Source organism: Cyprinus carpio, chromosome A20 (assembly GCF_018340385.1).
Source record: "Cyprinus carpio isolate SPL01 chromosome A20, ASM1834038v1, whole genome shotgun sequence".
In the NCBI taxonomy this organism is placed as follows: Eukaryota; Metazoa; Chordata; class Actinopteri; order Cypriniformes; family Cyprinidae; genus Cyprinus; species Cyprinus carpio.
Genome location: NC_056591.1, coordinates 20914561 through 20926188, shown reverse-complemented (window position 1 = coordinate 20926188; position 11628 = coordinate 20914561). Strand labels below are relative to the sequence as shown.

Sequence of the window (11628 nt, the reverse complement as noted above, 5' to 3'; positions counted from 1 at the left end):
GCATGATACAATTAAAGAGATTAGAGTGACATTTTAGAATATGCAAACAAAATTTTGCACAGCTGTTCTAGGAAAAAAACACTAGATATAGATTTTTCCCCCCTTAATATCTCTTCAACAGGCTGTTAAGCACTTTAATAAAGATACTGTTGTAATTCATTTGACAGTGGAGCAGCCTTTCTGCTTGTGTTCCCAGTCTCTGCCTTTCATAGGAGTTACTGCCACCCAGGGGACAAAACTAAAGTTACGTAAAGAAAGATTTCACACCAAAATCTAAATTCTGTCATTATTTAAATTATAAACTTTACATTTTAAAAAAAGTAAGAATTAAATAGTGAAAACAAGATTCCTTGAACCAATGGCAGGAGAACAAAACAATGTTCTGGAAAATGTTCCCGTTGATTAGAAAACACTGTGTGAGGGCATTTACTACGCCAAAAATGGGGTGTAACGTTTAATACTTTACAGCGTGCTGCGAAGGATATTGACAGAGGACGACCACTTTCCAGCACTGTTTTATGAGGTGAAATCTCCTTTTTAGAGGACAGGGGGTTTGACGGAGGTGATCAGGTCATATTTGCTGGATGTAAAATATAGGTGTTATGTTGTTTTTAGGGGAATGGGGGTTTTATGGAGTTAGATATTTAATATTTGATGTGTGGTATGTATTTTTTCAAAAACGCTTTAGAAAACTGAGTCAGGCCAACTTCCAAAACAAACTTGTATCCAATCAGCAGTAAGGGGCGTGTCTACTCATGATGGGCAGGAGAGAGCGCTCAGTGCACAGGACGGACATTAGCCGAGCCTAGCGATGATAGAAAGAATGCAAGTAGCAACACCCGTGTAAATATCGGATCAGCTTTCCAGCACTGGAGAGAACTCAAGGAGTGGCAAGGCCTGCGATCGGATACCAACGTTGCTTTGTCGATAGGTGAGTAACATTAGTTTTACTTTGTTTCATGGAAATAATATATGCTCTCTTTTGCTTAAATATGCTTATGTGTCATAATCATTGCCTGGGTTGCGTACGTATGTGTGGGGCAGAGCTATCAAAATAGGGGAAAGACCCTTTTGGGGTAGGGGCGTGTTTGTTTTGGTGATTTGAAATATCAACACTGGCTACCAGAAATCACTTACCTCATTAAGTCAATGTCCAAGACCCTTGACATTTAAGGTTATTTATTTATTTATTATTATTATTACATATTCTGAAGAATATATCAGTGTAAAAAGTCACCGCTGTGATGGTAGGGTGTGAGGTTGGTTGCCAGGCAGTTATAGTCCCAAGTCAAAATAATATTCTGGTCTCTAGATATGACTTAGTTCCCTCCTTCTATGTTATTGTTGGGTCAGGTGAAAATCTTAAATTTGATTGTTTAGAAAAATAACACACCTTTCTTCAACATACTGCATGATTTGTGTAGGATGAGTAACTGCTGAAGATTAAAGGGATACTCCACCCCAAAATAAAAATTTTGACATTAATCACTTACCCCCATGTCGTTCCAAACTCGTAAAAGCTTTGTTCGTCTTCGGAACACAATTTAAGATATTTTGGATGTAAACCAGGAGGCCTGTGACTTTGTATGCGCTGTTTTCCTTCAAATCAAAGCTAAATACACGTAGAAACAGTGCATCCTTGTGGCGTGAATGACACAGAAGAGCATACACAGCATACAGTGATATGGAGAGACACAGAAGAGACTGCTGACAAAGGAATTGTTAAATAAAGTCGTTATTTTTGTTTTCTTCACTTACAAAAAGTGTTCCCGTCACTTTATATAACCCAGATTGCACGTCTGATGGCAGATGGAGTATTCTGACAATGACTTTCATACCTTTTATGGACCTTGACACTGTTATTTACTTGGCAGTCAATGGGACAGTCACAGGCCTCCCGGTTTTCATCCAAAATATCTTAAATTGTGTTCAGAAGACAAACAAAGCTTTTACGGGTTTGGACGACATGGCGGTTAGTGTTTAATGACAAAATTTTCATTTTGGGGTGGAGTATCCATTTAATGCTTACTGTAGGGGTACACAGGTTTGTGCAAATCGTAAGTATAAACAATAATAGTAGTGATGCTTGCTTTAGCAAACACCATAGTTATTTATTTATTTATTTTAAAAAGAGAGCCAAAGAGTAAAACAGAGTTTGTGCTATTTTATATTTAATGAGTAGGATGACTTCACAACATTTTACAGATGCATGACATCTGAAAGAGTGTGTGGCTCGGCTGTTTGTCTAGATGTGTTGTTTGTTTGCCCACATGTCCAGTGAGGGAAAATGTGGGTTTAGACATCCTTCTATATCCCACACATCTTATAAACATGCTTTGAATCACATTTGCTTAAATATCAGAATGTTATGAGCTGTGCTTTCCTGACATTTAGGTTCCTCCATCTTTAGAACAAATCACAAAATACTTTTTGGAACAGACTGATCATAGGCCTCATTTATCTGAGCTGATGCACCTCAGTTTTTGAGTGACCACTGCCAAAATTATCCACAAATAGTGTTTGTTTCATTCAGAAACTGAAGCTCAGATCAGTGAGGCCTGTGACCGATCAGTTCCAATACAAAATAAAAAAACAGTCCTAACTGAAAGAATACAAGTTGATAAAAATATTTAATAATTTTTGACTGGGAACACCAAATTAGGTTAAAGATTTTCAGCACAGCACAAGTGTTCAACTTGGGCTTGTATAACCTGCACACTTGTTTATATAGTTTCAGCGCTGTTATGAACTAATTCTACATGATTCACTGGATTATTTTCCACACAGCTGACGAAGATGTTATGCAGGTCACATTGAGGTGATTCACCACCATTAAACAGTGGGACTGTTTACTTTCCGGTAAATTTTTGAAGGCATATTTTCCTGTAAACCCCATGTTCAGGCTGTGCCTCTACAAGCACAATGACATGAGTGAAATGGTGCAATATTGCCCACTTCTGGTCAAAGGGAGCCTCTGCCATTGAGAATAACAGTTTCTGGAACAGTCCAAAGCCACGGCCATTCTCATCTCGTGAATCACATCGTCAGCATCACCCAGCCTCCCAGTATAAAAACAAATCAGAGGAGGCACAGTCCATCTGCAAGGAAGATTAAGAATCCAAGCAGGGTGAGTACAGAGAGCATATTGCAAGGATGTTGACAGTCTTGAATATGCAAATATGGATTTAAAGATATTATTATTATATAATTGTGTATAATATATAGGCTACATTTATGTGAGATGTTATTTATATTCTGATGCTACTGATATAATACCTGTTTGCTGTTTGACGCACTATAAAAAGGCATTTTAATTAATGCTGCGTTTATGCATTTTGCCAATAACCCACTACTGCATAAATGTAAAGAAGATTCTGTTTGTACTTGGCATGAGATAGAATAACATATAATTTATGCTATTTTTGAATTACAATCCATCCTCATGTGGTTAATATCATCCAAAAAGTCTAACTGGGCTGTTTGTTGAATCGAGTTTGTCTGTGCCTTCCCTAGGCGAATTTCTATTGATTTTTTCATTGCAGAGAGGAATTTGTCTCACAGCCCCAAGTCGATGAGGGGAACTAAGCCAGGTCAACTGCATTCAGGATGCATACTGTGCCCTAGCAAGATATCAGTGTACAAAGCAAATCCCCTTACTCAGAGCAAGCCATCTGTGTGATACGCTTGGTTTCTTATAAACACCACATGCCAGAGATGTGTAACCTCATTCCAAAACAAATATCACAAGATTAGGCACAAGGACAAGATTAATACAAACAAAAGCAAGAAGAAGATAAAATGGTATGCTTGCAAACAACAAACAACATTTTTCAGGAACTTCAAGGTTAGGTTATGGAGAAAACAAAAACCTGCGAGTTGAAAACCATATTTTACATCACAAAAAAAGCAACTTTCCATGTGACTCAGTATTTCTGTCTGTTCATTGGCTCTTCCAACATTTGTGCATGTTTCTTATCTTACTAGGCTCCTGGCTTTAATTTGGCAGAGTTGGGGTTTCTATGTACACGTACAGAGGCTAAAAAGAGGAAACTTTTCCCCATGACTAACTCAAAGCTTTTATGATGTTTACTTAGACTCTGGTGTGAATTATGAGCAGCTGTTGAGGACCACTGGTGGCTAGAAATAAAAATAAAAAAACATGATTAAAAGTGCAGCGTTATTAAAAAAGGGTAATCGACTTGGTCTCACACACATCTCTCCAAATTCACAAAACTGGGATTAAGTTTTGTCAGAACGAGCTTTAGTGAAGGGGATTTGCTCCCAAATCCATGTAATCAGTGAAGGGAGCATAAATGTTTGCAAGTTTGCAACACTACTAATGATTTTTTTTCTTCAAAGCCTTTTGGTTTGATACTTACGGAAGTACGGAAGAGGGTTAGGGCCAAGCAATAATAAAAAAAAATAAAACCATCTCGAGATTAAAGTCATTATATTGCGAGATTAAACTCATTAAATTTCGAGAAAAAAGAAGAGGATTAGGGATCTTGAGAATAAACTCATTAAATATCGAGAATTAAGTCGTTGTGTTTCGAGATTAAACTCATTAAATTTAGAGAAAAAAAAGTCGAAATACAATCTTGAGAATAAACTCATTAAATATCGAGAATAAAGTCGTTGTGTTTTGAGAAGATAAAACTCGTTAAATTTCGAGAAAAAAAAGTCGAAATACAATCTTGAGAATAAACTCATTAAATACAGCCAGAATGGCAATGCCGTACGTTGTGTTTCGAGAAAAAAGTGCCGTGCAATTTCGAGAAAAAAAGCGAGAATACTATCTTGAGAATGGTTGTCATTACATGGTTGGACAAAAGCCATAGCCTAATGGCAAATGCCGTACGATTTTTCTTTATCAAACTGTCCAAGTGCCTTGCAAATTCTGGTTGAAGCCGTGCGATAACCTATTTGTCATAATTAGCTGGTTGTCATATTCATGTTGTTACTGAAAGATAGTGAGTATGCAATGAACACTGATTGGACTGATTTTTTTCTTCTCGTTTCGACTTTTTTTTTAGCCGCTTGCACGACCCCTTATTCTCTTTATTAAATTCGTTAATGTCTAATTATTATTGTGTCATTTTTAGCTAAAGTTGATAGTTTTTTTCTTGTTACACAAAGGACTTTAGGCTATCGCAATTTGAATGAGTTTATCTCATGATTATTCTCTATTTTTTCTCGAAATTCAACGAGTTTTTTTTCTCGAAACACAACGACTTTATTCTCGAAATTTTATGAGTTTATTCTCAAGATTGTCTTTCGACTTTTTTTCTCGAAATTTTACGAGTTTTTTCTCTAAACACAACGACTTTATTCTCGAAAATTAATGAGTTTATTCTCAAGATTGTATTTCGACTTTTTTCTCGAAATTTAACGAGTTTAATCTCGCAATATAATGACTTTAATCTCGAGATGGTTTTATTTTTTTTATTATTGCTTGGCCCTAATCCTCTTCCGTAGATACTGGTTAAAGGGATAGTTAACCTAAAAGTGAGTCATCATTTACTCGTCCTCATGGCGTTCCAAACCTGTATGACTTTCTTTCTTCTGCGCAACACAAAAGAAGATATTTTTATACCCAAAACAACACTGGACCCCAGTGACTTTAATGTATGGAGAAAAAAAGTAAAACCACTTAAAAAAAAAAAAAAAAAAAAAATTCTTCTGTTGTGCTCCACAAATAGAGAAAAGCATTCAGGTTTGAAATGACATTAGGTTGAGTAAACAATGACTGAATTTGTATTTTTATAGCTGAACTATCTTAAGGCAGACAACATTTTTGGCTATGATGTTACATAGCCGATACAGAATATGAAATGGTTTCTCTGGATGGTACAAAATGGCACAATAAATCTGTTTGGCCCTCTGTTCAGAAACATCAAGGTCGCAGAAAGACAAATGCCACTATTTATATCAGGCCTGCTATATAAATAGACACGCTGATACAATGGATTCATTGCCCACATTGTCTGTCTAAGCACGTCTCACACAAACAGCATTATTAAATGTGTGGGTTTTGCAGTTTTTCATGTTCATCAAAAACTTGCTGAGTCACTTTCATCACAGCTTAATTAAAAAACGTTTTAATATTAACTGACCCACTTTTTTCTGACTTACTGTATGTTCATAGTGTTACTACTTCTGAAACCAGGACACTATCAGCCACCAAAGATGAAGGTCTCATGGTCTCTGCTGGGACTTTCTCTTCTCTACCTCTCTGTGGAGTGTCTCTTACCCCCAACTAAAGAGGAGCTCAACCGTAAGTGATTTTTTTTTTTATGTGCAGACATGTTGTGCTCATTTAGGAACAGTAATGTAATCGTTATTACTTTTTGGCAGAGATCTCACTGCTTGGTGAAAAGTACCTGGATAAACAGATTGAAAATGCCATCACCGGGGTGAAGGAGATGAAGACCGTGATGGAGCGAACAGAAGAGGATCACAAGAGGTTCCGGTCTGAACTAGAGAAAACAAAGCAACAAAAAGAGGTGAGATAGATAGATAGATAGATAGATAGATAGATAGATAGATAGATAGATAGATAGATAGATAGAATAATTACGCATATCAATTACATAATCTGCATATTTTAATACAATATTTTAATACATCAAGTTAAAAAAATGAACATTAAGTAATTTATCATGAATTAACAATAAGTTATTTATAATTTAACATTAACCAAGACCTATAAAAACTGAATAATTATGTAGATCAATTAGATTATCTACATATATTAATACATTTTTAACATTTCACGTTGTATAACTTGAGAACATTAGGCAGTTTATTATGAATTAACAATAAACAACAGTATATTCATAAATTAATATTGAACTAGATAAAATAAAAATATGAAAAATGATGATTAATTACATAACCTACACTTAGTAATTCATTTTTAACATTTCAAGTTGTATAAATTAACATTAGGGTAATGTATTTTGTATTTTTGAATGTAAATAAATTTTAACATAATATAATTATATTTTAACATTAACCTATCAATAAATGCTGAGAAAAAGTTTTCGTTGTTACTTCATGATGCCCATTGCATAAAACTAATGTTAACAAAGTGAACTTTATTGTAAAGTGTACCTGCAATCAAATAAAATGACCTTCATACATTTTTAAGTTTGACTTAAATGTCTAAATATTTTCTGGGGCCCCTGCAGTTAATTGCTCTTTTTTCTTTCTTGTACATTCCATCAATGAATGCTCTGATGGAGGCTCAGGAGATGGAGGAGAAGCTGACTGAGCAACAGAGTGTGTGTAATGAAACCATGCAGGCTCTGTGGGAGGAGTGCAAGCCCTGCTTGAGGAAAGCTTGTGTTAAGTATTACTCACGCACCTGCAGCAGTGGAGCCGGCTTGGTGGGACGACAGGTGATACATCTGCACAAACATCCCTGCAATTATCCTGAGTGCATTCTGGCGTTTGCAACCATCCCTCTCTGTCTGTTTTTAGCTGGAGGAGGTTTTGAACAGGACCTCTCCCATCTCCATTTGGATAAACGGGCAGAACATCGAGACCCTTTTGGACGAGGACCAGCAGCAGACCAGACGCTTCCAGGACCTCGAGGAGCGGTATACAGAAGTTGCAGACGGAGTGGACAATATCTTCATGGACAGCATGAAGGTGTTTGACCACATGCGTTCCTTCCACCAGCCCAGCTTCTTCCCCAGTTCCTTCCGTATGCCCAGCATGTTCGGTAGTCATTCCAGCCGTGCCGCTCGTGTCTACAGGTCCCCTTTGCACAACCAAGATTTCCACAGCTTCCACAGCATGTTCCGCCCCATGATGGACATGGCCAGAAACATGTTCGACTCATTCGGGCCCTACATGGGAAGTGATATGGATTTCCCTTCAGAAGGTACATTTCAGGGTTTACAAGCCTGGATTGAACAACATGTACAAAGTTAAAAGTGTTGTAAGCAATATTCATAACACTTAAAGGGACAGTCCACTCAAAAATGCTATCATGTCGCTCCAAATCTGTATGACTTTCTTTCTTCTGTTGATCATAAAAGAAGATATTTTGAAGAATGTTAAAACAGTTTAGGTTCCCATTTACTTCCACTGATTTTTTCCCCAATAGAAGTCAATGGGAAACTAAACAGTTTAGTTACCAACATACCTCAAAATATTTTCTTCGGAAACAAATGCAAGAAAGACAATTCTGTTATCATTCACTCGCCCTCATGTTGTTTCAAACCTGAATGCATTTTTTTCATGATCATTTATTTATATATATATATACATATATACATATATATACTATATATATATACATATATATATATATATATATATACATATATATATATATATATATATATATATATATATATATATATATATATATATATATATATATATATATATATATATATATATATATATATATATATATATATAATCATTTTTTCACAACACACACATATATATTTTTTTCTTTGCTATGGCAGTATGACATAATACACGATGATATAAAATAGTAGTTTTTTTTTTTTACTTAAATACCGCTTATACCCCAGATGCCTTTAATCTGTAAACCTGTATTCATAGATGGCAGCGTAAACGAGGATGTTATTATAACTAAACCATTTGGAAATGATAAGATGACCTGCAGGGAGATTCGTCGCAATTCTGCCGGCTGCATTAAACTGAAGGATGAGTGTGAGAAGTGTAAAGAGATCCAGCATATTGGTAAGAGCAATATTAAAATACGTCTCAATTTTGTGTCATGTTATCCAGCATAGAACTTCAAATAATGTGGTCCAAATTTGAGAATTTTTTAATGAGAATTCCATGTGATATAAAAATTAGAGCTTTGTTTTCTTCATCAGACTGCTCTGGAAAGAGGCCCCTGGAGGGCCCCCTGAAGGAGGATCTGGAAAGGGCTCTTGCCAGGGCTGAGAGATTCACCCAGGAGTACAACAGCCTGCTAAAACGATTTGAAGATGAGATGTTCAACACCTCTAGTGTGCTGGACATGTTCAACAAGCAGTTCGGTTGGGTGTCCTCTCTAGCTAACCACACCAAAAATGAAGAGGGCTTCTTTAAAATACAGGCAGTAGGTGCTAAATATGTGATTCAGCGCAACTGTAACTCCTTTCACTATGTAGATCACTCAATTGGCAACATTTTATGTGCAGGCGATGTCAAAAGGCTCAGATAATGGAGAGACCGCAGGTGACACTAAAGTGTCAGTCAAACTGTTTGACGGGCCAGATATGAGCTTCACAGTGCCGGGAGACATTCCCTGGAGCGACCCTAAATTCTCAGAGGTGGTGGCACAGGAGGCTTTGGATCGTTACAAACAGAACACTGTGTGAGTCTTAACAGCAATCTTTTCCATTTTAATTAGCTAAAATCATATTATTGTGATTAAAAATGTATCTTATATATTCATGTTTTCCTCTCCAGGGTCACAAACTAAACATTTTGGAGGGCCGGCACTTCTGATGAAGAAAAGATATTATCCGAGAAAACTGAAAAGCACTTTAGAAGATCCTTATGAATTAGAATTACAATACTGATAGATGTTGTACTTGTGTGTTGCCTAGAATTATTCCTGCTGTTTCATCCTGCTTAACATTCAGAGACCCTACAGAGATTATATAGAATTAAAGCTTATGAATTATAATCAACTTCACATTGTCAAATACCAATAAAACACAAAATTCCACATTTTCTCATCTCTTAATGAGCTAAAGGGTATAGCAAGACAATTTCACACTGCAGAGTTCCAGAGATATTTTGATAAAGGTAAAAGGTCACCTTCTATAACCTTTACTCACTTTCCTCCACTGGTGGAACTTCCAATCTCCATCCAAACAGCAGAAACCTTTAAATAAGACTGAAGACACATCTCTTCTGAAAGCATGTAGAGTAATTCATAGTCTTATTATTAATTGCACTAAAATACATTATTTTTGCACTGTTCTGCATTCACTTCTGCTCTAATGGTAATAAGTTGTGCTATTACAGACAATTTCATTTTACCCTTGAATTAATTGCTTCTGCCTGAATTAGATAACTGAATGTGTTAACGTGATGAATAATTAATCTCAATATCTAATAAAAATATATATATTTAAGCAATATCAGATGAACAAGACTGCTATTCTTTATATTCTTTATCCTAAAATGTTCAGGCTCAAATTAGAGTTTTAATGTGGTTTTAGACCATAGCCCTTACTCAGGGTTGCAACGCATTTCAGAAATGAAAATGAGGCTGTGAGGGACCGAAGTACAGTGTGTTCAATGGATTGTACTGTCGTTTAACAACATACGGATTGTTCAGCCAACAAATCTTTCTGGAAAAACGTTCAGTAGACCAAAACTGCATGAAACAGTTTTGAAAGTTATGAGCTATGACCTTAATACAGTGCAAGCCATTGTAAAGACTAAGTATATCCCTCAGAGCCTTGCTTTCCTCCACGTTAAATTTAATATAGCATCCAACCTGACAATAGTCTTTGCTAAAGTCTACCATATTGGGACTTTTATCTAATATCAAAAGAGACTGAAACTATTTATAATTTGAATCATTATTCTGTATAATTAAGACCAACAGAATGACTGAGAGTGTGATATTGCTTTTATACATCAGTATAACATAAAGGAAGTTAACAGTAACTTATATTTTAGACACAATGTGTGTCTAAATAATATTGCCTGTTTTTTCCTCCACCAATGAAAATAGTCCCACACAAAGTCAAAAGGGAATCAACCATTGGGTCTCCAAGCAACACACATATTAGCGGTGTTACAGAATCAGGGTTTTTGAACAAATCAATGATCAAAGTGAAAATTTAAATGAGTCGCTCATAAAGACAACAGTTCTGTTCTTAAATGAATCAGTGTTTTTGAACAAATCGGCTAATTGAATGAGTTAACGATGCTAATGAGTTGCTCAGTAACATCTAAAGCACAGATTGATGCTCTTTCAGTAACCAGAAATCAGACAAATTGAGTAAGAGAAACTGTGAAAACTGTGAAACTAAACAAAAAAGGAAATTATTAAAATATTGTGCCATTTTTATTTTGTGTAAAAATCACACAGCTGCTAGTTCATTCTGCAGAGACACATCCATGCAGTTAAACATTTATGATCCCACAGCCTGATACAGTATTGTTCAAAATAATAGCAGTACAATGTGACTAACCAGAATAATCAAGGTTTTTTGTATATTTTTTTATTGCTACGTGGCAAACAAGTTACCAGTAGGTTCAGTAGATTCTCAGAAAACAAATGAGACCCAGCATTCATGATATGCACGCTCTTAAGGGCTGTGCAATTGGGCAATTAGTTGAATTAGTTGAAAGGGGTGTGTTCAAAAAAATAGCAGTGTGGCATTCAATCACTGAGGTCATCAATTTTGTGAAGAAACAGGTGTGAATCAGGTGGCCCCTATTTAAGGATGAAGCCAACACTTGTTGAAACATGCATTTGAAAGCTGAGGAAAAGGGGTCGTTCAAGACATTGTTCAGAAGAACAGCGTACTTTGATTAAAAAGTTGATAGAGAGGGGAAGAAAAACCTATAAAAGAGGTGCAAAAAAATGATAGGCTGTTCAGCTAAAATGATCTCCAATGCCTTAAAATG

The 11628-nt window shown here is 35.9% G+C and overlaps 1 protein-coding gene across 1 annotated transcript; it reads left to right on the top strand.

The window, feature by feature from the left end:
* Window positions 1-2967: 2967 nt before the first annotated feature.
* Window positions 2968-9706, top strand: LOC109084499 (clusterin-like). The gene is made up of 9 exons (XM_042778092.1): window positions 2968-3127; window positions 6146-6274; window positions 6355-6503; window positions 7230-7400; window positions 7483-7888; window positions 8584-8724; window positions 8865-9091; window positions 9174-9349; window positions 9445-9706. Exons 2-9 carry the CDS (start codon window positions 6187-6189, stop codon window positions 9455-9457), a joined length of 1371 nt encoding a protein of 456 aa, XP_042634026.1. The 5' UTR covers window positions 2968-3127; window positions 6146-6186; the 3' UTR covers window positions 9458-9706.
* The last annotated feature ends 1922 nt before the right edge of the window (window positions 9707-11628 follow it).

Excerpts from the sequence above, each read along its gene's own strand:
- LOC109084499 (XM_042778092.1), top strand. The coding sequence starts at position 6,187 with ATGAAGGTCTCATGGTCTCTGCTGGGACTTTCTCTTCTCTACCTCTCT. Across the intron at positions 6,275-6,354 it reads AACTAAAGAGGAGCTCAACC|AGATCTCACTGCTTGGTGAA; the intron begins GTAAGTGATTTT and ends ACTTTTTGGCAG. Across the intron at positions 7,401-7,482 it reads CCGGCTTGGTGGGACGACAG|CTGGAGGAGGTTTTGAACAG; the intron begins GTGATACATCTG and ends GTCTGTTTTTAG.